General features: G+C 35.4%; 3 protein-coding genes across 5 annotated transcripts in view; 1 reads left to right on the plus strand and 2 right to left on the minus strand.

Annotated features, from left to right (window-relative positions):
• Window positions 1–5,206: 5,206 nt before the first annotated feature.
• LOC126755001 (PIN2/TERF1-interacting telomerase inhibitor 1) lies at window positions 5,207–7,315 on the minus strand. 2 transcript variants are annotated; one of them, XM_050467255.1, is made up of 3 exons: window positions 7,248–7,295; window positions 7,103–7,180; window positions 5,207–7,038 (listed from the first exon to the last, which is right to left on the minus strand). In XM_050467255.1, the coding sequence occupies exons 2-3, from the start codon at window positions 7,173–7,175 to the stop codon at window positions 5,246–5,248; spliced, it is 1,866 nt and encodes a 621-aa protein (XP_050323212.1). In that variant the 5' UTR covers window positions 7,176–7,180; window positions 7,248–7,295; the 3' UTR covers window positions 5,207–5,245. The 2 variants fall into 2 exon arrangements, with proteins under 2 accessions (XP_050323212.1, XP_050323211.1); XM_050467254.1 differs by having other exon boundaries at window positions 7,103–7,315.
• A 288-nt stretch (window positions 7,316–7,603) lies between these two features.
• On the plus strand, window positions 7,604–13,187 carry LOC126755015 (WASH complex subunit 2). Its single transcript, XM_050467275.1, has 7 exons — window positions 7,604–7,806; window positions 7,883–8,083; window positions 8,148–8,287; window positions 8,350–9,829; window positions 9,889–10,740; window positions 10,778–12,944; window positions 13,007–13,187. The coding sequence occupies exons 1-7, from the start codon at window positions 7,705–7,707 to the stop codon at window positions 13,144–13,146; spliced, it is 5,082 nt and encodes a 1,693-aa protein (XP_050323232.1). The 5' UTR covers window positions 7,604–7,704; the 3' UTR covers window positions 13,147–13,187.
• Window positions 13,188–18,270: 5,083 nt separating this feature from the next.
• LOC126755005 (uncharacterized) overlaps window positions 18,271–27,423 on the minus strand; it is a 36,280-nt gene continuing 27,127 nt past the window's right edge. For both annotated transcript variants that reach the window (XM_050467260.1, XM_050467259.1), the window contains exons 4-6: window positions 25,437–25,537; window positions 19,280–19,623; window positions 18,271–19,182 (exon numbers count right to left, since the gene is read on the minus strand). In XM_050467260.1, the coding sequence (XP_050323217.1) occupies window positions 18,515–19,182; window positions 19,280–19,623; window positions 25,437–25,537 (1,113 nt within the window). In that variant the 3' untranslated portion in view covers window positions 18,271–18,514. The remainder of the gene's footprint in view (window positions 19,183–19,279; window positions 19,624–25,436; window positions 25,538–27,423) is intronic.

Raw genomic sequence — 27,423 nt, forward strand, 5'->3', positions numbered from 1 at the left:
TCTGCACAAGCTGTAATTTGTAAGCTTTCAATTTAAGATTCGACGTAAAATGTGCCAAGTCGTTCCATACGGCAGTCCGAGATGCTGCTAACGGTGCCGAATCGACTCTCTACGATCTTCGTGTACACTCTCTGCTACGACTGCTATATTTACTTCACTGCGTGCTGGACGTGGTCTGTTGAAAACAGTACGCCTAAAGGGTCACCCCTTATAAAGCAAACCCTTGCCTACATTCCCGTTTGTCCAGACAACTATGAAGAAAATACCGGATACTCCAGAACCAAAATACTTATTTATTCTTTTCTTTGATACTAATGCTAAATCCCACTCATACTACCACAATTCCACTATCAGAGCTGCAAATGGGCGTAGAAACTAGTTGACGAGTTAACTGAACGCTCTCATTGCGTCTCTTCGTCTATTAAATCCGGATGGGCCGAAAATATAACAAGCTTGCGCTGACGGGTCAGGTAATCGATCGATCATAGACATCTTCTCATATAAGTAGAAGCGTACCAAAAATATACTAATCACAATGGTAGGCACTTCACTTCATCGGCTATTTCTGAACCTGCTATGCTCGAAACGTCCCTGTTAATTACGTTGTGAGCCTCGCCATATGGGCATGAACTAATATTTTCCACTCAGTCAAATTTCATATCGCAGTAGATTGTGCATGCAGTTCAATATAAACAGAAATTTACATAGATACGCTTATAAAAACGTAGTGTATAGACATGTATTTACGCATTGCGGTATGTAAATTGGTCATGCGACGACCACATCCTACCCAACCGCGAGCTGTTCAATGTTTGGTCAACAATTAGACCGCCCACTGAAAGTAATTTAGAATTATAATATTCAAAAACAAAAGAAAATGTAAGGAAAGCTCATAGTCGAACGGAACTGAACATTGAAAATACTCGTAAGTATTCGGCATAGCAACAGATTCCGCGCTCAGATCTTCCAGAGTTACACATATGATCTAGCAAAACGAGCTGTTAGCTACATATTTAGAGTACGTTGAATAACTTCGAAGGCACTGCCCATCATATGTGACCTGGTCTACGGAAAGGGGGCTTAGGTGTCAAAAAATCAATTTTCACTTTTTAGTTCGGTAGTTTATTCGGATGGAAGATGAGATGCTTTTTCACGTCTAGTTTTCGCACTAGTTTTCGCACGTTAGCTCCCTTTTCGTAGACCAGGTCACATATATGTATTTATAAATTCCGAAGACCATAATAGGAAGATGGTTATAAGAATTCAGTATGATCGATTCGACTCAAGTAACATGCGATTTCTTATCCCTTTTAGAAAGATAGTAAAAAAGAAAGAATCATAGACCGGAAAAGGTAGTAATCATTTGGTGCCGGTTCCAGTTTATAAGGTGGGTGTATAAGAACTTCCCAACCAAGCTCCTGGAGCTTCTGGCGAGTTACGATAGATGTGTGTGGCCTAGCTTAGAGCTTTGAATAGGTTTGAAAATGAATGAAACCCTAAGCATCTCAAATTTGTCTGCAATAGATCGAACGTGGGGGAATGGGGTTGAGGAAGTCGGCTGTCGGTTGATTGCCTACGCGGACGATGTTGCTCTCATAGTTGAGAGAGAATTCATGATTACCGCGGAGGTACGAGCTAACCTTGGTATTGTATGCAACTAGACTGCTGAAAATGGTACAAAATACCGGAGGCGCATGTACCATTAATGGGAGGAACGCGGCTTCGCCCTGTTTACAGCGTTAAGTACAGAGCATCCTAGACAGCAGACTCTCATGCAAACCCAACGTCGAGAAAAGATGAAAGAAGACATCGGTTGCCATGTACTAGTGTAGGGGAACCTTTGGCAAAAGACGGGGCTCTCACCAAAGGTAATTCTTTGGATCTATGAAGATATACTTAGTTAAGCCAATAATGTTCTATGGAATTATTGTTTATTGGAAGACGCTAGAAAAGACCGCTCTCACACCAACTGTGACGCTGAATATCTTGCTGCATACGCTCATAGGACCAGTGGATATATATGCGAAAGCTGCCTTGAGAGGATGTGGGTACGTACTATAGATGACTGCGAGCTTGAGTACACTGAAATCCTCGTGCACTTTGATTTCATTCCTAAATACTTGGATTATCAGGTCACCAAGCCTAGTTTTGGCTGTCGCTTCTCTGCTCACATATGTAGCTTCGAGGAAACCATGACAGATAAGAACTCGCTGGAGGAGAGGTGCGGTGAGCTTTTTTTGGGATGGATTAAAACTTTCATAGAAGGTTAGTGGAGGAGTACACTGTCGGGAACTTTTCATTCAGCACCAGTTTTCAGCGTCATCCAAGTGGAGGTGGATACCATAAAGATAGCAGTAAATCTACTGCTCTGATGTGCAGTCTCCTTCAGAATGGTTACTATCCAGTTCGGTAGTGAGGCAGCGATATTAGCTTTGAGTTTCCTCAAAACTAATGAAAGAATGTCTAGACTCCTTATCATTAGCATCGGTTATGTTTTGATTGGAATTCACTACTGTACTCTTGGGGCTCAGTAAGTCTGGGTCAACTACCAGCAGCTGTGTAGTCCTTCTAGCCTAGAGTAAATCCAAGAGGTGTTTGGAACTCTTGGTGGCAAGGGCCACATTTCAATATTTATAGGAGGTCTAACTAGACACTGTTCGATCGGGATTCATACAGTAAGATGGAATATCTTACCAAATGCCGGCTGCATTAGCTGCCTGTAAGAATCTCAACACTTCCGCCTCGAATACCCCGCTTTTGTCTGATGCAAGTAAAACCACCTTGTATCTCATTCTCCTAGACATCCGGGTGAAATAGCGGAAACCGAAATGAAAAGCAAATTTGTAACAGGTTCGGATCGTTTTTGCTACCAGTCGATAATTGGATACTACTAGAGTTTTCGTCTGACTACCCAAAGGACTATGTGATCCTCCATCATGCTGAGGGATCAGTCATCTAACCTAACCCAACCTAAGAACTGCCAATCGCCAGTACTCCTCGATATTATTTTGGAAAAATACTTTTTTAGCTGATTTCGCATATTTTGTTGTACAAAACTAAAATACCCTATGCGACACACGCTGCTCTCGGGTATAATAAAACTGTCGCGACGAACACAAACGAGTGTGCAATAAATTGTGTAATTATTTTCGCTCCGCATAACGTGCAGGATCGTTGACTAACTAGTGGACTAGGCGCGCTTATACGAAGTACTTGAACCTGCTGAGGGCGAACTGCTGCTCTGCGGCCAATCGGCCAATCGAAGGCTAAAGTGGGCGGGACCTTTGCGGTTAAAAGGGTAAGCAAGCCAAACTCGTCAATGAATTATAAATTGGTAACATGTGTATGCGCAATTAGCGGACAAGTAGCACAAATAATAACAACAACAAAAACAATAAAATATCGACAGAAAAAGTTGTTTGTTGTTGTAACGCTGGCGATTGTTTACATAATTAAATTGCCAACTAATTACATATTTGTCAATCGCTCGTTATGAATGTAATGAATATGATTGTTGTTGTTGTTGTTGGTGGTATTGTTGTGCGACAAAAGGATGAAATAATAATAATTGCACTTGCCAAGCGGCACAACGAGTTATCCTGGATGGATACATGCAGACATATTTACATTTCTATATATGCATGTATGTATATATGTGTGTGTGTGTTTGGAGCAGCAGTTTGTTCAAGCAATCGTATATAAGTACATATATACATATATATGTATGTATATATTTGTATTTATAATTTAAATGTACAGCTAATGGAAAATACTCGGGAACAATGCATTGGCAACCATGCACATATGTACTTGTAAAGGGTGATCCAAGTGTACAACGTTGACAAATCGTTCAACTTTATTACGAAGATTCACGTTCTGAGCTAAAAGTGTACATGAAGACCGTGGAAAGTCGATTCGGCGACGTTTGCAGCAACTCAGACCGACCTACATTCTACTTCCAGTGGTCCAGCGGATTAAAGTCCCGCACTCCGGCTTTCGATGCTTCCTCCTACTAAAAAAAAAAAAAAAAAAAAAAAAAAGACCGACCTACATACATACATACATACATATATATAACAACTTGGCGTATTTTACCTCGAGATCTTAAATTGAAGCCTAATGGGTATATAAACAAGCAAAATTTTTGCATTTGGCACAAAGAACAACCTGAAGATATTCAAGAGCTGCCAATTCAACCAAAAAAACTACGGTTAAGTGCGGCTTGTGCGCCGGTGGATACCGATTACTTGATGCCAAAAATTGAAGCTCGTGATCTCGGCGACATTTGGTTTCAACAAGACGGCGCCACTTCCCAAACATCGCATCAATCAATGGATTTATTGAGAGAACACTTCGGTGATCAGATAAAGTCGAAAGTCTATGCGGACAATCCCGTTTCGATTCAGACCTTGGAGCAAAACATCACGCGTGTCATTCGGCCAGTTCAAATGCCCGAACGAATCATTGAAAATTGGACTCAACAGATGGACCAACTGTGACTTAGCTGCGACTTAGCTGTGACTAGCATTTGGAAAATTATATTAAAAAAAATAATTAACAAAGGGTTTTCTATCGAATGATAATAAACATGCCCCAATAAATTTGAAAAAGTAAAAAAGCAGGGAACCTTGAAATGGATCACCCTTTATGTGTGTATCTTTTCCCTGTACGGCGAAAGCATACAGTTGAAGCAAAAACTGAGTTTCAAGTGGACGCCCAAATAAAAGTTGTTACCGACGAAAACATCAAAAAAGTCCACAAAATAATTTTGGATAACCGTAAAGTGTTTCAAGTCAGTGAAAACTATGACAAAACCAACGGTCGTATTCTCGAAATCTGGCGACTACTTTCTGTTATCGAATTTGCGTAACGCAACCCAATTCTGATTTTCAATGGTGTCACATTTTTCGAACATCACACCAATAATATCTAAATTCACACCTATTTCTATATTTCCATTTCTATATTCTGGTACAATCGTCTATCGGATTCTACAACACCCTTATATACCATTATTCCAATACGACTCATTTTTGCTCCAATTTTCAGGTTGTGTCCTGCTGCTATTCTAAAAGTGGAAGGTTATAATTATTTTAAGCGGCTTTCGAACAGCTTATGAGTTCAAGAATTTCAGCTCAATCCCTATTTAAATAAACACTTTTTCTAAACCACAATTTTAATATAAATAATTAAAAATAAATTTACCTTTAAATTTAGTAAATAGTTTTGTTTTATTGTGATTATTTCATATTGGCTGGAAAACACTTTTTCTCTTAAGCGACTTAATATTAAATAGAGGCAACGGTTTCTTTTCTCTATTCTTTGTATGCTGTATGGTTTTATAGGCGTTTAAAACATTTTGTCTGTATTTGCCGAAGATAGCTTTGGGGTTGATTTGAACGTATTTGTCTTCGCTACAATTCCATAATCTCGTGATACGCTCTTCATCATGGGGTTCATTCACCACGTTCAATTGTAGATCTGCCGTATGCGTATAGCCTGGTATATGTGTTATTGTTGATCCTTTGAACTGCTCTAAATCAACATTGCGGAATTTTTCTGCTACAAATGAGGAAATATTGTAGATATTGTAAGAATTACATTTGGCAATCAATTCATCAAGTGTCAACGTTTGGTTATCTTCACTTACATCTTTTTTGGATTTCTTCGATTTTTTGGTTGTTTGCTCAGCGGTTTCACTTGCTTGCAACACTTCAACCGTTTTTTTCTGCTTCTTTGACCTTTTACTGTCTGGCGAAATTTCAGTTGTACTGGCCTCCTCAATATTTTCCTCCGAGTTTTCATGCTTTTTTGACTTTTTATTTTTCTTTACTTTGATATGACCGTCTGTTCCTAGTTCAGTCGCGTTTTCCGACTTCGAAGTGTGCTCAGGTATCTCAGATGATGTTGGAGCTTCATAGCCTACAATTATCACATCGTCGTCTTCTCTTCTTGATTGCTCACTTTTACTTTTCTTTGATTTCTTTTTCTTTTTAGGCATCTCCGTTGCCAAAAAAATTACTTCCTTATTTTCATCTATAACATCGTTTTGGTTTGTGTGCTGCTCTATTTCATTTTCTTTGCACTTCTTCTTCTTTTTGTTTTTGGGAACTTGCACATCCTCTTTGTCTGCTTCGTCCGTCAAATCTACAATTTTAATAGCGCTGTCAGTATTCTTCTTTTCATCATTTTTGAAAATCGCCAGGTTCTCAATTGTCTCCGTAGGGATCTCTTCAGTACTTCTCTTATTCTTCTTATGTTTTTCTTTTTTCTCCTGAACTTCTAACACTGTATTGTCTTCAACTTCTTTAAGTGAAATTAGTTCTGTGGTTTGACCTCCAGCCTCAACTGATTCTATTTCACGCTTCCTCTTTTTATATTTCTTTTTATTTTCTGTGTTGTAATCATTATTATTGTTCTGCTTTTCCTTATTTTTCAATGCTTCCATTTTTTGTTTAAAATAATCACTCACTGACAGTCCTGTGCTAATTGTTTGTACGCCACCAAAATTTGCCTTCACTTTAGGCATTACAGCTGTTAGCTGCGCATAAACAGCATCAGCTTGTTCAGTTTCCACAGCTTTTTTGCCAAATATATTTGCAAGATCTTTTTCACTATATTGTGCTATATCTTTTCCTTTCGTGAACTTCTTGTAATGCACGCGTGCTTTACTTAGCTTTGACTTTTGTTCCAGCGATATGCCACTTATTTTATCCTTCAACTTTTCTACTTTCGGTTTTTTCGGTTCAGGTGCAAATCCAAATCCCACTCTTGGAGTGTCCTCGTCAGAAGTACTTTCCTTATCTTCAATAGCTTTCCCACTTTTCTCATCATCGCCATTTAATGTCTTCAGTAGTCCATTAAAATCTTGTTCATGTTGCGTCCAATGGTCATCACGATCTTCAAATCCCAAACCTTCGTTGGTATTTCGCATACGCACACGTACAAAATCCTGGCTACCATCCTCATTAGCACCAAGACCCTTTCCCTTGGACCAGCCCATTTTCTCTAACATTTTTGTACCGAAACGCGTATCATCTAAATAATATTGAATATTAGTTTCGAAATTGAAGAAAAATGTGTTTTTATTAAACAAAAATACCTTCGTATAACGCCTTGCCTCGCGGTGTTAAATTATAATGCTTTCGCTGTCGAGGTTCAGCTAACATAGCCATATTTTCTAATAATTATAAAACAACTTAATGCAATATCTTGTATATTTATTTTATATTTTACTATATATTTACAATAACTTTAAAATGACTGAAAAATATTCGCAAACAAAACTATTCAGAGAATATTCCTGTCAACCACACGTGTGCAGGGTACGTTCAGTATTATTATTTTATATTCTCGTCAGTAACTGTCAATATTTTAATATTTGTCAAGCCAAATTAAAATTCATTAAAAGCAAACGCGATAAACTGTAATTCGTCTCAGCAGTTCACAGAAAGTTTCAAAAATAATTTTAAAATAAATTTTTAATCGTAATTGTGATGAAAATATGAATACGTGCTAACTTGGATAATACAGATTTCTGTGAACAGCCCCTTATACTTCAGACATCAATAGAACACAGTGAACATACCATAGTGGCTGATAACAGCTGATGCGCTGTACTTGTTTTTGTTAAGTTAATTTAATTAATTAGCCAATAATCTAAAACTAATGTTAGTGAGTTGATACAGTGAAAATAGGAAAATAATGGAAGAAAACGCAAAAGCTGACAAAATTATATCACAGGCAACACAATGGAGTTTCGAAGGCGATTGCTCCTTGCTCGCCTGGATGCAAGAGCTTTCACAGGTAAACCATCCACTTATCGCAAATGCGCCTTAGAAAGAGTGTACTTATATTAACGTATATACAAACGCCTTGACAGCATATAGAACAAAGAGCCACTACAACCAATGATGCACTGCAGCAATTAAACAAAAATGTTAAACGCACTGCAATAGCGTTGGATAATGCGGCTAATAGTTTAACAGCATTACAATATACGCAATTTGTGGAAAGTCGCTGCCATGATGACGACGAGACACAAACCACTACAAAAGAGGTGGAAGCGGTAGCTGCGCCAACAGTAAGCCTTTTTTTTATCAATTTATTAATTAATTTTGTATAAACTAAAATTTAATTTTTTACAGTCCAGTGCAAAAACCAAGTCGCCCAAAGAGGTGCTGGAAACCTTTATGCAGAAAAATTTACAAATGTTACACGACTGTCATGAAAAGTATGCGCTCGATTTTGAAGACTCCGATGAGGATGACAACACAAACACTAATAAGTATGCTCTTATAAAATTATTTAACGAAAGTATAATGTCAATGTATTACATCCCTGACGTAGTTACATATATCAACCGAAGAATCCCTATAATGATGCTTTGCTGCCACATATCTACGGTAGTAAATTATGGAAGGAACACTGGCATGTAGGACTTTGCGATGGCTCCAACGAGTACTCGGGCGACGAAGCATCCGATGCATTCTCCGAATCCTCAAGTTCCTCAGCTGCTGATAATGAATCATATGAGAGCAATACAGCAAATCTCTCCGAATGGGCTTCGAGCACTTCCATACCAATTGAACATAAACATCCCGCCTTGATGGTGGTTCAAAAAGAGCATGCATTACCTCCAGCTTCTGCTGTGCGAAACAAGCATTTGCCAAGTACACAACACATGCAGAGCAATGATGACAGCGATACCTGCTCCACAACGTCTCGAAGTACCACAACGAATCCGCCAGTTAGAATCCGCGAGCACGATTTATTTGCTGCTTTACGCCATGATACGCCAATCACCAGTACATCTACTTCGTCCTCGCCACAGCAACATATTGCTGCCACAACGCAAGCCCAACGCACCGCAGCAATGATGACAGCGAAATCCTCAACGATAGCACCATTCTTTGATGTCACACCTCCTACAGATATTTTCGCGGATGCGGCGGCGCAGCCACAACCCAACAGCCGTTCGGAAAATGAAGCTATTCAACCAAAATCAAATGCCGCTCAAATTAAGCGTAAACCTGTGAACTTATTCGATGACGATGATTTCAATTCATTCATGACAGAAGTCGTAGATAAGGCGCAAACGAAAGCTCCACCAGAACGAAACCAAGCACCACAAATGCCTGTGCCGGCCAGTAGAAGTTTGCCCTCTAGAAGTGAGGACGATTTGCCACCCGCACGAACCGTAGACTTATTTGCCGAACAACCGAGTATTAAACCGCCAGCAACAAATCGAGCAACCGCGCCAATAGAAATTGAGAAACCAAAGGAAACCATAACTCGAAAACCGGTAAATCTGTTCGACAGTCCCGAAGGTAGTCCACAAAATGATGCGCTCTTCACGAGCAACAACAAAACGGTCGAGCGGAGTTTTGAAAAGCCGAAAGACGAAACAGCTCCCGCAGTTGCAAAGCCTAGTATCACTGCCAAGTCGCTGTTTGACGATGACGACGATGATGATGACTTCTTAAATGTGTTTGGTGCTAAGAAGTTGAATCTGCCACAGCGCTCGACGGGTAAAACGCTACTCTTCGACGACGATAATGAGGAAGTAACACGCCCACCTACAAATACTCGAACAACAAGCAACCTATTCGATGACACACCAACTGCCGATGATTTCACGCCCACTAAGTCGATATTTAAGCAAAACAACAACAATAACAACAAAACGAGCGATAGCTACACAGTTAACGGTAGTGTTGGTAGCGCGCCGCCCCAAAATAATGCAACAGCAAGAACTGTAGAAGAAGCTTTAACAAACACTACAACAACAACAACTGCAACATCAACGAATACGATTTCGAAATCACAGGTAAATTGCTATAGTAGAAGTATGTGTTATATAGTTGTTGTAATTTTCTATATTTGCAGTTGGTGTACACGCTACCGGCGAACCCCGTTAGTAAGCCCTTTAGCGCTAATCTCTTTGCTGATGACGAAAATGACGATTTAGATGAACTGTTTAGTAAGAAGTCAACAAAGCAACAACCAGCCAAAACTGTTAACAATGAGCCAAGTGAAAAGGTGGCAATCACGAAACCAATCTCAAATGTAACGGCGCCGCAGAAGAAATCACTCTTCGGCGATGACTTGGTAGACGACGATGATGATGATGATTTATTCGGTAAGCCTAGCAATCACTCCATCCCACCAAGTAAAGCCTCTCTCCGCGTAGAGAATCGCACGGGCGCCAGTCTCAAAAGCGCAACACTTTTTGGTGATGATTTCGATGATGGTGCCGATGACTTGTTTGCTGTGAAACCGGCCCAGAAAGTAAACATCAGCACTGCAGTTAGTAAGGATAAACCGGAAACTGCTTCTATCAAAGACGAGACGACACAAGTTTTAAGAGAGCAAAAAGTAGACAAGTCTTCGAACCAACAATCAACGGAAGCGGCACTAATGGGAGCTGTGAAGAATGTCAGCGTACATAAATCGTTATTTGAAGATGAAGATTTGGAAAATGCGAATGATCTCTTTAATTCTGCGAAGAAAGACACGCTTGCCGGGTTGGAGCAGGTCAAAGAAGAGAGCAATGATATTTCAAACGAAGTAAAGGCTGGCTCAAGCGTTATTGAACCCAATATGTCTGCTTCTATTTTGGAAAAAGAGAGTGCAGAGTTGAAGCCGCCAGCAATTAATGGACTTCTTAGCGAGGCTGAAGAAAATATGAGCGAAAGCACGCAGAAGACACTAATTGCTGACGTCACAGTGGAACAAAAAGTCGATAATGATGAAAAGATTGTCGCCAATGCTGAAGAGCTGTTTCAATAATTTGAAAACGAACTTAGCAGAGACTGAGGATACCACGGTGGACACAATGAGCACCACACAAAAGAGTACACCAAACAAGGAAGAGATTAAAGAAGCTGAAACATTTGCAGCAAACTGGAAGCACGATGAGAGTAACGCTGAAAATAAACTGGATCCGATATCGGAACACACGGTAGAGCATACTGAAGAACCCGTAACGTCACAACACATAACGGAACCAATAGCAGAGGTTCCGGATACAATGCAAGACAGAGAGAACACAGCTGGCCAACAACAAAAATATGCCTCCATCTTTCTCGATGAACCACCCGATGATGATGACTTCTTTACAACACTCAGCAATAACACGAAACCGTTATCTGTCTCGAAACTAACGCTCGACTTGGAAAGTGATTTCTATGAACCAGCCTTGCCACAAGTACCGAACTCCGCACGTACTACAACAACTGCAGCGACAACAAACACACAGGCAGGCGCCAGTGATTACGGTGGTCTACGTCTATTTAGCGAAATTCCACCCGACGACGACGACGATGATGAAGATGACAATAATTTTGAATCTGTCAAAAACACCAAACCGACCTCCGATAACGGCGCTGGCGTCAATCAGCGTTTGCATAGTGTTTTCTATGACGACTTCTCCGAGACTTTGGAGGCCGTGCAGCAAATTAAGGAGAATAAGATTGCGGCGCATGCGTTGTTTGATGACGAACCGCCACCGGATGAAGAGCCATTCGCTGCCAGAGCAATAGAGACGTCGAAAAATGTGGTGGAAACCACAGCCGCCAAATCAGATACAGAAATAAGTGAAGTTGAACAAGAAAAGGCGTACAGTGGAGCTGAAACTTCGAAAGATGACACTGATCGTGCAGTGCCAAAGCTGGAAAACACTGCAATTCCGCCTGCGCCGGAGAAACCGCGCGCTGCCGCTGGCAAACTGCAAATGCCAAACATCAAGATCAATGTACAAGCACTGCTGCCCGGCGGTGGCGGCAGACCAAGTTTCAAAAAGTCCCCAACCACACCCACGGTCTCTACACATACACCTACGACAAGTGAAATTTCCTTACCGCCTCCAGCTGCTGAGTTGAGCAAAGCTCCCACGAGCGCAAGCTTAAAATCAACGGTATCCGCTGAATCGGCGAACGAGAGCCTGCTGCCGAGCGTTTGCAAAACTCGCGTGCGCGTGCCAGCCGGCAGGCGACCATCCACACGCAGGGCGCGTCAAGAAAACTATCGCCAATCGCTCATTGCGGAGCAGACAGACCACATAGTGGGAGATGCCGGCTCGGAAGCTGCGTCCAGCAGCAGCCAGATAACACGAAAGCCAACGAATCAGAATAAAAATGAAAGTAGGACCGTACCATCAACGTCAAGCAGCGTTGTCGAAGCGCCAGCAAGCATTAATATTCCTAAGCCAACGAACTTATTCCCGGACGAAGACGCTGACGCCGATGACTACGACACACTTTTTAAGCCTGCGCAGACAACCAGAACTCAAACCAGCAACAATGCCCAGCAGGCGTTGCATATAAAGACAGCGAATGATTTAAGTGAGCCCGGCCCGTTTCTTCAAACGATTCCCACACAAGCGACAACAAAAAGTAAAGTGGATTTCGTTGAGAGCGATGGAGACGATGACGACGATCTGTTTAAGAGCGTGCGGATCGCGCCCACAAGCGCAGCGCTGAGGCCAGTGAACAACAGCAAAGCAGCAATCATAACAACAACCACACAAAGCGTACCACCAACAATACCAGCAACTAAATCGCTTTTCGGCAACACGCCAAGTGAAGATTCCGATGATGATCTCTTCAAAAGCAACAAATCGCTGCTAAACACAGACGCACGAACAAACACGAAGGCGCCAAGTCCGCTTACAACAACAGCAACCGTAGCTGCATCAGCAAGCCATGCAGCTGTTGAGCCGAAGCCAAAAACCGAGCGCAAATTGGACTCGATTTTCGGTAGCGACGATGAGGACGACGATTTTCTGTCGCAACTTAAGCCCAAAAAGAAATCAATAGCGAGCTTGTTAACAGCCAGCGCGGTCAGTGCGGCGAAGTCGTCAACTTCGGTCGGTGCTGGCCTGTTTAGTGATATCGAAAGTGATGAAGACGATCTGTTTGGCGCCAAGAGCAAGACAATGCAAAGTAAATTTTTATTTCTACTAAAAAAATTATTTTAAAAAATAACTGTTTGTCATATTTTGCAGCCACGGGTAAGGCGAAAGCACCTATAACAACGTTGCCGTCCGCCAGCAACAAACAAAAGCCAACAGCAACAAAGCAACAGTCACTCGACAAGCAAAAGACTTTAGCGGATAATCCTTTGGCAGATCTGTTAAATCCATAACAGGTCGCCTTGCTTGCTTCGGCGGCCTTCCACTAGCAAATTACCGCTGTAGTAACGAAGAAATATCAACGAAAGTGCATTAACCGTTAAACACATTTATTTTCCTTGCACCTGCATTGTATGTGCGTGCATGAGTATTTAGCGAACAAAAAGTAAAAAACTTCTATTGAATTTTTAATTAATTATTTTATGATTTAAATCTATTTTATATTATATATACACACATTTCCATACCTACATATGTATGCATATGTACATAAAAAATATTTCTTTTATTTCATAATATGCATATCTACAAAATAAAATTATTAAAAAAAAACAACAATGTGGAGTATTAAATTATAAAAATAATAATTAAATAATATTAAAAACGCATTTCACACGGACAGTTAATTGAGTCAATTAACGGTTCTTTTCTTAACGTACACATTTCTCAATTAAGGTGTTGCATTAATAAAAAAATAATTTAAAAATGTTAATTAAACAATTAATTTAAAAATAAGTAATTAAAAAATAATTCAAAATAATAATTTTGTAAAAAAAAATTATTTAAAAAAACTTTAGTAAAAAAATTAAAAAAAAATAACTAAAAAAATAATAATTAAAAAACTAATTAGTCCAAATTAAAAACTCAAAACTCAAAAAAATATTTAAACAAAAAATTAATTTCTTGTTGTTACAAAAAGCTTACTTTAAAACTAAATTAAAGAAGAAGAAAAACATTTATACTCCATAAAAAAATTTAATTAAAAATTTTAATTATAATAAAAAAATTTTAATTTAAAAAAATAATTAAAAAAAATTTAATTATAATAAAAAAATTTTAATTTAAAAAAATAATTAAAAAAATTTTAATTAAAAAAATAATAAAAAAATTTTAATTATAATAAAAAAATTTTAATTTAAAAAAATAATTAAAAAAGTTTTAATTTAAAAAAATAATTAAAAAAATTTTAATTTAAAAAAATAATTAAAAAAATTTAATTTAAAAAAATAATTAAAAAAATTTTAATTTAAAAAATTAATTAAAAAAATTTTAATTTAAAAAAATAATTAAAAAAATTTTAATTTAAAAAAATTATTTAATAAATTATATTTCTTATCAATTTGTATAGCGAATGTTTTCATTTTTTTTTTTTTTGAAAATTAGCAAAATCTGTGGTTTATACTAATAAAAATATTTCGAAATTAATAAACGAAAACAAATAATTTAAAAAAGTGCAATTAAACAATTAATTTAAAAATAATTTATTAAAAAAATAATAATAATTTAAAAAATTAAATACAAAATTAAAAAAATTAAATATAAAATTTAAAAAAATTAATTAAATTTTTTTTAATTACATAAAAATGCATTTATCATCAAATTATATAGTCGAATATTTTAATTGAGTTTTTTTAAATTAACAAAATGTTTTATTAGAATTTAATTACTTAATTTTTTATTAGAAAATTTTGGTTGACAATTTCGGCTCAGCAACCAATTTATATAAAAAATCAATGGACGCTTGTCCCGATCAAAACAAAAAAACATATACATACATAAATCAAAAAATAATAATTGACTCCTTACAATAAAAAAATATATGTACATATAATTGATTAAAAAAAAATTAAAAATAATTTACCCTTTACAATGAAAAATAGCTATATAAAATTAATTAAAGGAAAAATATAAAAAAATTCAATAAAATTAAAAGTAAATAAAAAAATTAAATATAATTTCAAAAATTAGTTAACAAATTTTGAATAAATTAAAAAAATTGATATTAAACTAAAATTTTAATATAAAAATAATTTTTCGTTACTTATTATCATTCAATTATTTGCATCTTAACGTCTTACAACAAACACTTATTTGTATTTCTTCTTTGTATCTACATACATATGTACATATGTATATTCATATATATGTATGTAAGTGAGTAAGTAAGTAAATTGTAGCACTGTATTGATCCAACTTGTATTTTAGTATTCAATGAGTTAGTTTGCTCTTTGGTTGTCGTTATAACTTCTATTGCTAACGGTAACGTACTTTTAACGTTAATTTGTCCCACATTAGTAAAAATTTTATAGTATATTTCTAATAAAAGACTAATAAAATATTTTAAAAATTTTATCTACATTCCAAAAAGTTTTCAAAAATTAATTAAAATATTCTAAAAGTAAAATTTTAATATTTTTTAAACCATAAAAAGTCTTAAAAAATATATATTTTATTTGTAAAAATTATAAATTGAAATATTTATAATTCAAAAATTTAATTGAAAATAATTAAAACCTTTTAAAAATAAAATATATAATTAAAATCAAAATTAAATTAAATTTTGATATATAAAATTTTATAAATCAAAAATTAAATAAAATTTTAAAAACTACAAATTATTTTCAAAAATTAAATTAAAAATAATTTAAAATGTTTTTAAATGAAAAACATATATAATATGTTAAACCTTTTATGGGTTAAAAAAATTTTAAATTATTTTCAAAAATTATTTAAAAAGTAAATTAAATAAAATTAATTTTTTAACGTTTGCAATTAAAAAAAATTTAAAATTATCAAGCAACTTAAAAAAAATAGTTAAAAATAATTTAATTTACCAAGAAAGCATAAGTATTATTATCAACTATTTTTATTAAAATACATTTAGTTTCAAATTATAACTGTTTATTATTTATTTATCAATATTTATTGCCTTAATTTGTCTGGTATTTTATTTGTTATTTTATTTTGTTTCTTTTATTTACTGCATTTAAGTTTATACCTTCCAGAAGATCACTACTATTTAGTCCATTCGATATTTTTTTAACCTGAACAGGGTATATTAAATTTACCATGAAGTTTGTAGCACCCAAAAGGAAACGTCGGAGCCAAAATATGTACATACATACATATGTAGTATATGATCAGCATGACGAGGGCCATGTCCGCCTTTGTCTGTCTGTCTGTATATACGCGAACTACTCTCACAGTTTTTGAGATATCGATCTGAAATTTTGCACACGTGCTTTTCTACCCAAGAAACTGTTCATTTGTCGGAACCGATATCGGACCACTATAGCTTATAGCTGTCATACAAATTGAACGATCAGAAGCAAGTGCTTGTATGGAAATTTTTTATTAAACAAGATATCTTCACGAAATTCGCCATGGTTTATTATTTGAGACATTGGTGCAATCTCCACAGAAATTATTCAGATCGGATCACTATAGCAAATACATATACAGCTGTCATACAAACTGAGCGATCGAATGAGGTTGTCGTAAGCAATCTTTTGTATTTGTAAGGGGAATTATAGCTTCGGCGCAACGGATGTTAACGCTGACTTAATTATTTTTTGTCGGAATATTTTTTTTTTATTTTTTATTAGAATATTTTTTTATACTAGACGAATGCCTGAATTCAACCTAAATAAAAAAAAACGATATTTTACTAAATAATTTTATTTGATATACATATTTGCTTTAAATATTATTTTTGGAAGATCTTTTAAAATATTTTATATTCTGTGAAATGTTTATTTCAAAAATATTTGTTTTGTAATTATTTTGTTTTTTATTTTCAATAAATGTTTTTTCATAATTATTTTATACTTTTTTAAATTTTTTTTGTCAATTTATTTAATATTTAAATTTAATATATTTTCAAATGTTATTTTTATTTTTTTATGCCTAAAACTTGACCAAAATTATATTTTCTGCAATTGTTTTTTACTTGTCATTTATTTATTTATTATCCTTACTTTCCCTGCAAATTTTTTAAATTATTTAATATATATATACAATGTTTAATTTTAATTATATTTATTATTGTTCTTTATAATTTTCCAATTTAATTTTTAGTATTTCTCAATTTTTTATTTATTCTAATTTTTTTTTTTTCATTTATAGTTAAATTTTATACAATTTTATTATATTTATCTATTTTTTTTACTCGATACAAAATTATATCTATTCATTAATTTATTCCAGCTCATTTATGTACTTTTTATATTTAAACAAAACGCTTATATTTTTTTATATTTTATTAGTTTTTAAATTTATTGTTTTAATATATTTCCAAAGAAATATTTTTCTCTAATTTTTCCAATTTTTTTACTCAAAAATACTTTATTAATTTTTCTTTGTATGCAATATTAATAATAATGTTTTATTTCATAGTTTATTCCAATTTTGAGACTGAAAAAAATTATTAACATTTAATATTTATTATAACCGAAAAATATATATATATTTTCATTTTTCCAATTTTTTTATTCAAAAACATTTATTGAAAATTTTTCTTTTATTTAATGTAATATTAATAAAATTTCTTTTCATCATTTACTCCAATTTTTTTACTCCAAAAAAAAAGAAAATATTAAAATGTATTATTTGTAATAACAAAAATTATTTTCCCAATTTTTTTTCAAAAATTTATTAAAAAGTTTTGTTTAATTTAGTAAAATATTAATAATCTTTTACTTCATTCTTTATTTAAATTTTTTGAACTAAAAAATATTTAAATCTGTTTTACTAAAAAAAATTGTATTAAATATTATTAATTTTTTTTGTATACAGTATTAATATTTTTTTCGATTCTTTATTCCAATTTTTTGATTCAAAAAGTTTTTTCGAACAAAAAAATATTTAAATTGTTTTTACTCAAATTTTTTTTTAATTTTTTGTTTTGCATACAATATTAATAATTTGTAATTTCATTCTTTATTTTATTTTTTTTTACCAAGAAAAATATTAAAAAAAAATTATGTAAAAAATTTATTAACATTTTTTTTTTATTTTTTATCTTATTATTTATTCCAATTTTTTGACTCAAAAAAATTATTAAAATTTATTATTTTCGGAAAAAAGAAATTTTTTCTAACTTTCCAATTTTTTTTATTCAAAAAAGAGTTTATTTAAATTTTTTTAATACAATATTAAATTTTTTCATTGTTTATTCCAACATTTTCACTAAAAAATATTATTAAAAAAATTAATAAATATTTTTAAATATTAATTTTTCATTTCATTCCTTATTTCAATTTTTTTACTCAAAATAAAAAAAATATTTGAAAAATTTATTTAGAATTTTTTTTATTTTTATTAACATTAATATTTTTTATTAAATTATTTATTCCAGCTAATTTATACAAGTACAATTTATTTGGGTCGATTATTATAATTTAATCAAATTATTTTATCATAACCTCAATATAAGTATAGTCAATCAGTGCTTATGTGGCTTTAGCCCAAAAATGTCTATATTCGTACTAATCCTAAATATTTATTAAAACAATACAACCTAACATCAAACTAAAAACTAAAGTAAACATTGACTCATTCACTAGCACCTAAAACATAACCTACAAAACATCTGCTAGGCGCCTACAGCGCCACATCGCGATATTTCCGATAATCGTCGGACTCATTGCCGAGCGACAGTTTACTGTTCGCCGTTATGTAGGGATTCGTGTAGTTCGCATAGTCGAAGCCGCCATAATACTGCAGCTGCTGTGAGTTGCGCCGCGGCAGCGGTTGCGCCAACACCGTGCCCGAGAAAGGACCCACCGCCGAGCCGCTCGACGGCCGTCGATAGACGCCCGTGCCGTGCACCGGATTATTTAAATAACCGCTCAGCATGGCCAAGTAGTATTGTTGTTGTTGTGTGTAGTTCTGCAACAGATTGTTGCCATAGGCAGCCAACTCGTTTTGCACCTTCGTAATGCCATCCAAATTCTCCAGCGAAATGCAGTTGCGTGTCAACTTGCCCGACGACGACGACGCCTGCGCGGACTTCTCTGGCGTGCGTTGACGCTGCTGCGGCGGTGTGGGCAACTTCGGCTCAATCGAACAGTAGATGGGATCGTTCACCGAACCGATGACCGACGGCGGTGGCTGGTGCTTGTTCGAGTCCTGTATGCTGTTCTTCAGGTCGTCAATGGTGATGTTGAAGTATTTGCCGTTTTTGTCCTCCGTGTCGAGCACGTAGCGCGGATTATACATGCCGGGTAGCGTGCAGCGCAGATCCATAAGCGATTGGGCGCGATTGCCGGCTGAAACGGAAATGAAGAAAAAAATGCACACACGCAATTAATTACTTTGCTGGCTTTGCTTGATTTTTGTTGTTATTGTGGTTGTGGCGTCACTCACCGTTGCGCATCTGCACGCCGCTGCCGCCGTGACCGTAAGCGTGGCCGTTGAACTGTTGCATGTACTGTGGCATGAAGATCGCCGCATTGAATTCGTTTTGTGAGCCAAACAACGGATTATTGTTGTTGTACATGTTCAGGCCTTGCGCCTGCGAGCCGACCATATTGATCTTGGTCGGTTCGCTCACCTCGTAGCCGGCATTCTCGAACGCGCCGCTCTGCCGCCGCTTGCTGGCGCGTCGCGAGTCGGCCTTCGCGATCGGCACGCTCGGCGGCGGCGTCTGCAGCTGGAGGCGTGTGGCCAAGCCCTGCAGTTGTGTCAGCACCTGTGTCTCGCGACGCCATCTGTGGGTGTAAGGAGGAGCAGTTAATAGAGAGAATCGTATGCAAGCAAAAGACTTAAGCGACAAACTCGCACTCAAGTCAAAAATGCAAAATAAGCAAAAAGAAATATTTTAAGCTGCAAAGCGCGTGAGCGCGCCACTTATTATGGCATGCACATAGTATTAGCTAACAAATCAACAACAACAAGCATATTTCAGTCAAAAATTTAACGCACGAAAAAATTTCAAGGCGTTTTGCTGCCCAACTTCACTGGCAAGCACTGAAAAATCAGCATTTTAATTGCACTTTTACTTTCCTGGCTGGATCTCATTGCTCTTCGGCAGACGCAACCAAACGCAAAACTGAAGTAATGAAATAGAAAATATAAATATAAATCAACAGCAAAAATCCGTCAGTGAAAATTCGCATAAGTTTTTGCGTGCCGTGCTTTTGAAGTCGCTTTCATTGGTCTTAAGTGCTCAGGTTAAGAAGAGTTTAATTATTATTGTCATTAAAGTTAAAAAAATTCAACTTTTGTAGGTTTCTTTGGCTCATGAAAATGTAATAGAAAAAGTAAGAAAGTGTTAAACTGAAATCGTTTAAGTAAATATCTGCCAAATTTTATCGGCAAAAATCTGAAAATAATTGTAAAAATATTTGCTTTTTTATATGTAAAAACTAACAGGTGAATTGAAATGTCCCCGGCCTAGCATAGTAAAACACAATTTTTAATTAATTTTTTTTTATTCAACATTGTTCTCTTTATGGGTGATATACTGATTATAGCGACACGCGTACTTTTCGTTACCATTTTTATACTCTCGCAACAAAGTTGCTAAGGAGAGTATTATAGTTTTGTTCTCATAACGGTTGTTTGTAAGTCCTAAAACTAAAAGAGTCAGATATAGGGTTATTTATACCAAAGTGATCAGGGTGACGAGTAGAGTTGAAATCCGGATGTCTGTCTGTCCGTCCGTCCGTCCGTCCGTGCAAGCTGTAACTTGAGTAAAAATTGCGATATCATGATGAAACTTGGTACACGTATTTCTTCGCTCTATAAGAAGGTTAAGTTCGAAGATGGGCAAAATCGGCCCACTGCCACGCCCACAAAATGGCGAAAACCGAAAACTTATAAAGTGTCATAACTAAGCCATAAATAAAGATATTAAAGTGAAATTTGGCACAAAGGATCGCATTAGGGAGGGACATATATGGACGTAATTTTTTTGGAAAAGTGGGCGTGGCCCCGCCCCCTACTAAGTTTTTTGTACATATCTCGGAAACTACTATAGCTATGTCAACCAAACTCTATAGAGTCGTTTCCTTCAGGCATTTCCATATACAGTTCAAAAATGGAAGAAATCGGATAATAACCTCGCCCACCTCCCATACAAAGGTTATGTTCAAAATCACTAAAAGTGCGTTAACCGACTAACAAAAAACGTCAGAAACACTAAATTTTACGGAAGAAGTGGCAGAAGGAAGCTGCCCCCAGGCTTTTTTTAAAAATTGAAAATGGGCGTGGCGCCGCCCACTTATGGACAAAGAAGCATATCTCAGGAGCTACTAGACCGATTTCAATGAAATTCGGTATATAATGTTTTCTTAACACCCTGATGACATGTACGAAATATGGCTGAAATCGGTTCACAACCACGCCTTCTACCAATATAAAGCTATTTTGAATTCCATCTGATGCCTTCTTTGTCTAACACGAGTATAAACATTAGGAACCAATGATGATAGCGGAATAAAACTTTACACAAATACGGTATTTGAAAAATCTGTAAATGACTGATAATGAAATCTCGATTATCACTTTATCATGCGAGAGTATAAAATGTTCGGTGACACCCGAACTTAGCCCTTCCTTACTTGTTGTAGTACGATTTGTCCTTTACTTCAAAATATTTTCAGTGAGCATTCTTTTGAGATTAAGAACAGGAAATAATCGCCGAGAGCCAGATCTGGAGAAGACGCTGGATGCAAAAGCAATTCGAGAACCAATTCATGTATTTTGCCAAGGTTTTCACGGACTTATGGCACGGTGCATTGGGTTGGTGAAACAGTGGTCAAGCTATCTTTTTCTTCAAATGCGTCCGAGTTTCGACAATTACGTCCTTTAAACGGTCCTTTAACACTATGTAGTTAATAGTCGATGTTATTGGTACTTCTTTTTTCAAGGCAGTCAATAAAAATTATTCCATGCCCATCCCAATACCGGATTCATCGTGTGCAGTCTGCATGGTTGGCGGGCGATTGGACTTCGGATTGCAATGGTGCAGCCATGCTTCATCCATTGTCACATATTGACAACCACTTGTTTATTACGCTTCAACATCTCCAAACACTGTTCCGAATCAATAACTCTCGTTGATTTTGGTCAAAAGTGAGCCCGAGCAGCAACCACTTTGTACAAAGCTTTCTGATATCCAAATATTCTTGAATGATATAGTATATTATAGACGTCCAGTTGATATCTTTAGAGTACCCGCTATCTTGGAAAACTTCACTTCACGGTCAACCAAAATTATTTTTTGGACTTTTTTGATATTTTCATCGTCTTCGGTGCTCATTTCACAATGTTTAAACTTAGCATACCAATCCTATTTGGTTGATTTTCCGGTGCCTGTGTCCGGAAACGCGTCATTAAGCCAAGTTTTTGCTTCAACTGAATTTTTTCCCCACAAAAAGCAATATTTTATCAAGACGCGAAATTCCCTTTTATCCCTGGATTTTTTGTCGAATATATCAATCAATCTGTGGGTTCTATGTAGTATTAAAACTTTAGGAAGAACATTTGACAGCAAGCCTTTGTGCCAAAAATGGCTACTTCTGAGAAAATGTATAAGAATTATATAAGAATTTTATTTTTCCGATATGTATCGGTAAAATGAAGTGAAAGTATAATATTGTATATACTGTAGCTAAATGCCGAAAAGGTGGGATTTAGATCCGCGAATTTCTCCAGTCTCATATATTACATTTAATGATTTTGATTAGTTCAGAATGAAAGAGCGATTCACCAGCCTTTGATTGATGTTTTCCTCATGTTACCCATCTATTAAATTTAAACCCTTTGATTGATTTTATATAACATCATGCATATATATTAGTTGAGTTAATAAAAACTGCTCTTAACATTGTATTAATATTTAAAACTATGCTCAATTAATGCTTCTGCATTTGAGTCATCGGAATCATATTATTATTTTCTATGAGAATGTTGAGCTATGGCGAGTGATGTATACAAATAACTGGTCCTCAGTAACTATTTCCTGTTCTCGGTTCTCAAAGGAAAGCCCACTGGGAGGAAATTTTCGTCGAATGCCGAGGCTGAGGACTATTTTGAAGCAAAGGACAAATTGAACCACAAAACTGGTATCGAAAAGTTGGAGGGTGGCTATAATCAATGTATCACCCTTGAAGAGAACTATGTTGAATTAAAAAAAAAAAACGAATTTCGCCAAAAACACATGTGAATTACTATGGTCGGCCGGGAACTTTTCAATTGGCCTGCAATGTAATCATGCTCAAGCATATGGTAGTAAGACGAGAGTCTGTGTATACATGGATTGGTGTACCCTTAGAGTTGCTACAAGCCATAGTATGGGAAAAGTAGTGAAAATTTATAGGCGTGTCGAAGGGGGAGGAGCTGGTGGATAGACGATTGCTCGTTCTCAACTTTCTTAAAATCTGATAGAGGACATAAACCATCAATATTATTAAAGAGACTATAAGTACAAATATTCTTTTTTAATTCTCAAAGAAATGTTGTGCTTGCACAAAGACGAATTATTGTAGCTAGATAGGTAGCGCTTTCCAAAGATAAGTGAAGCAGATGAGGCAGATATAGAGCGTGAAATGTTCTCCATAAATCACTCTCTCCCCATATATCTCTGCCTCCTTAGTTGAAAGAAGCAGGTAGAGTGAGCCCCTGCTTCTTTCAACTTTTTATATCTTTCTCTTTCTATCTCTCTCTTTGGCAATATCTCTGAAGCGGCCTAGTACATAAAAACTTCGCCTTTTACCAATCCAGTAAGTAGAAGCCAATGGATGTGATATGAGATAGTTAAAGCCATACTCAACCTATTTACTACATTAAATGCATCTATGTAGTAAGTGAGTGAGGTTAAATACTCATAGAAGATTGTTTGAAATGTTATATAATATACAGAATTACGAGTTTCAAAACATTTGTTATCCCACTCAGCCTCTACTCTTTCTCTGTCTAACTGTCCTTACCCTTCCAATTCTTCTTCTTAGGAAGCTCAGAAGCCGCTTTTCAAGTTTCTTAAATGTTCAAAATGGTACGAGCGGATATTATGTGGGTTCAGACCAACATCCAAATGCAAATTCGTTAGATTGAAGTCGCTTTTGGGTTGCCCGAAACACTTTACTAGACAATGGCGATGTTCTCTTGAGAGTTACTGCTTTCTTAAAGTATTAAAAACGCTTATTTATCCTCCATTTAGCAAAGTGGAGTTCATTAAAAAGATAAAGTGATCGCAGCAATGCTTCCTCAAGGGCAAGATATGGGTATTGTGGAGTTTTTAGACATACGGATATCCCAAATATAGTGGGAATGGTCGATTTTAATTAAAAATCTTCAACTTCTGTTAAAAGAAGCGGCTGTAAAGCTTCGACTACCAAGCCAATAGACTTTTTCCTATTAGACAACCAAATATAAAAACCAAACTACAACAAGTAAGGAAGGCTAAGTTCGGGTGTCACCGAACATTTTATACTCTCGCATGATAAAGTGATAATCGAGATTTCATTATCAGTCATTTACATATTTTTCAAATACCGTATTTGTGTAAAGTTTTATTCCGCTATCATCATTGGTTCCTAATGTATATATTATACAGAGAAGGCATCAGATGGAATTCAAAATAGCGTTATATTGGAAGAAGGCGTGGTTGTGAACCGATTCACCCATATTTTGTACATGTCATCATGGTGTTAGGAAAATATTACATACCGAATTTCATTGAAATCGGCTGAGTAGTTCCTGAGATATGGTTTTTGGTCCATAAGTGGCCGACGCCACGCCCATTTTCAATTTTTAAAAAAAGCCTGAGTGCAGCTTCCTTCTGCGATTTCTTCCGTAAAATTTAGTGTTTCTGACGTTTTTTGTTAGTCGGTTAACGCACTTTTAGTGATTTTCAACATAACCTTTGTATGGAAGGTGTTACAGCTTGCACGGACGGACGGACGGACAGACGGACGAACGGACAGACAGACATCCGGATTTCAACTCTACTCGTCACCCTGATCACTTTGGTATATATAACCCTATATCTGACTCTTTTAGTTTTAGGACTTACAAACAACCGTTATGTGAACAAAACTATAATACTCTCCTTAGCAACTTTGTTGCGAGAGTATAAAAAATCGGCGAATTTAAAGTTTCCCACAGCGGTCGGCCACCTCCTTCACATACACACCTGTCAATCATTTGGCTAGCATAAATAAACACATAAATATGTATGTTTTTATGCCATATTTACATACATACGTGTGTGTGTATACATATAAGCTGTCGTGATTAGAGCATGTAAAATATTCGCAACCTTTCGTTTATTTCACCGCCAGCAAAGCGGTGGCATGCCACAACACCTGCCGGCGAACCTGATTCCTAGACCAGTTGCAAAATGTGGGTTAAAAGCGAGTTTCGGCAAGGTCGAAAGTAAAATTTCAATGCTCACTGTGCTTATGAAGTTACACGCTTTTCAAAGTGGCTAATGGTTGTTGTTGTTGTTGTTGACTTTTTTGCTGTGGATTGGCTTTTGCTTCATAATGTTATTCATAGTTTTAACTTTTGCTCTTACCTTATACCGGTTGGTATCACACAAATTAACGCAAAGCAATTTATCACCAGTCTTACGAGGTAGGAAATGAGCTCGGTGAGTCCATGCACCGATTGTAGGCCCTGAGAAAAAAGAGAGTTAAAAGCGAAAATTGAAAAAGTGAAAAGGAAATGATGAAAAAAACTACATTTTAAATACAAATAATTATAGTCAGCGGCGTAGTTAGAGGAGGGGTATACATTTTTGGGGGGATATGGTTACCCCTGGATTAAATAAGTTGAAAAATCTCATAAAATTATGCAAAAACGACATATTAAATGCAAATTGTTATAAGCAGTGGCGTAGTTAGAGAAGGAGTTTATATATTTTTGGGGGTAACCCCTGGAATAAAAAGGTTGAAAAGCTTCATAAAATGATGAAAAAACTACATTTTAAATAGAAATAATTATAAACAGCGGTGTAATTAGAGGAGAGTAAATAAATTTTTGGGGGGTTTGATAACCCTTGAAATAAAAACGTTGAAAAACTTCATAAAATTTTTTTTTAATTTTTAATTTACGTTTCAACTTTTGTACAATTTATTTCTGCTGTAGATCTTTTCAGTGGGAACTACAACTATTTACTAGTTTAAGGTCACTTCTAACCGCTGATTGTGTTATTTAATAAACTTTCTATTTCTAGAATGTCACTAACAGATTTAGAAAAAGCAAAACGTCGATTTAAAAGCTTTTTGGCTTAGCCGTGGTTTGAATCCATAATCTTTCGAAGTGGTATTCATACTCTACTTCATCTATAATCAACCTGATGCATATATTGCAAAAATTTTATTTTATTTTCTTGACCTTGAGACTTCAATATCAGAAAACGATATCATATTCGATATCTCGAAAAAATTTGAATGAATTGAATTGAATGAAAATACTTCATAACTTCCCATAATTTCATGCTAGTGAGTACCCCTGGTCTTAAGGGGGTATTCTAGTCTAGAACTTAAAAAAATCGATTTTTTTTTATATTTTCAAAGTTTAACTATTCAAAAATATGTGTACAAGAGGATTTTTCCAAATTCAAATTATTTTCGGAGATATAGGCATTTTTCTGACCCGGCATCCAAACTGGTTCGGCCGGAACTAATCGAACAAAAGACTTTACGCGAAACTTTAAACGCGTTTTTCTCAAAACTGACTTTTTCGGAACGATACCCACGATTTCTCAGATTCTACTGGACCGATTTACTTGAAATTTTTATAGAGTCTTCCTTATAGGCTTGTCTATGGTTGGAACTAGCCCCATCCCCAAATTTTTATTTTTATTATTTTTAAAAAATTCGAAATAGTCAGAAAAAGTGATAAAATTTTTTTTTTTCAGGCAGTCGCCATTTTGTGAAAAAAATTTTTCCCCACTTTTCCGCAGTTCCGACCATTGCGACATTATTCTAGATTAATAATCTTTTTTTTTTTGTTTCAGATAACTAGGAGGGTTGAAATCATGGGCATGGTCACTGGTCATGGAAATTTTTTAAAGACCCCCCACTTCGTCAGCTCATAATTTTGGAAATTTTTTACTTTTTTCAGTTTTTAATTTTTTTCCTGTACTCTTCTAAAATTAACAAATAACTAATAAGAAAATGGATAGTAAAAATATTAATTGCCTTTTTTTACGACACTTTAAAAATTACCTGAAATTCATGCTTCTAGACTAGAATACCCCCTTAAAATAAAAATATAAAAATTTTTAATGAAATGTATATACAGATACAGATACGTTGAAACTGAAATTATAACGGTAAATATGCTCCACATAAGAAAAAGGTGAACACAGCTAAGGTCTTCAGTTATTGCTTGTAAAAAATAAAAGCAGAAGATTCACTAAACCCCCATTTAATAAAATTCGAACTATGCCACTGAAAATAATTAACACAGAGACGAAAAGATAAGAATCATTAAAAACATATTTAAATTATTTATAGCAATAATATCTCATATTTTTCTCTGCCTAACTTCAACCT

This window comes from Bactrocera neohumeralis, chromosome 4 (genome assembly GCF_024586455.1).
Source record: "Bactrocera neohumeralis isolate Rockhampton chromosome 4, APGP_CSIRO_Bneo_wtdbg2-racon-allhic-juicebox.fasta_v2, whole genome shotgun sequence".
Lineage (NCBI taxonomy): Eukaryota > Metazoa > Arthropoda > Insecta > Diptera > Tephritidae > Bactrocera > Bactrocera neohumeralis.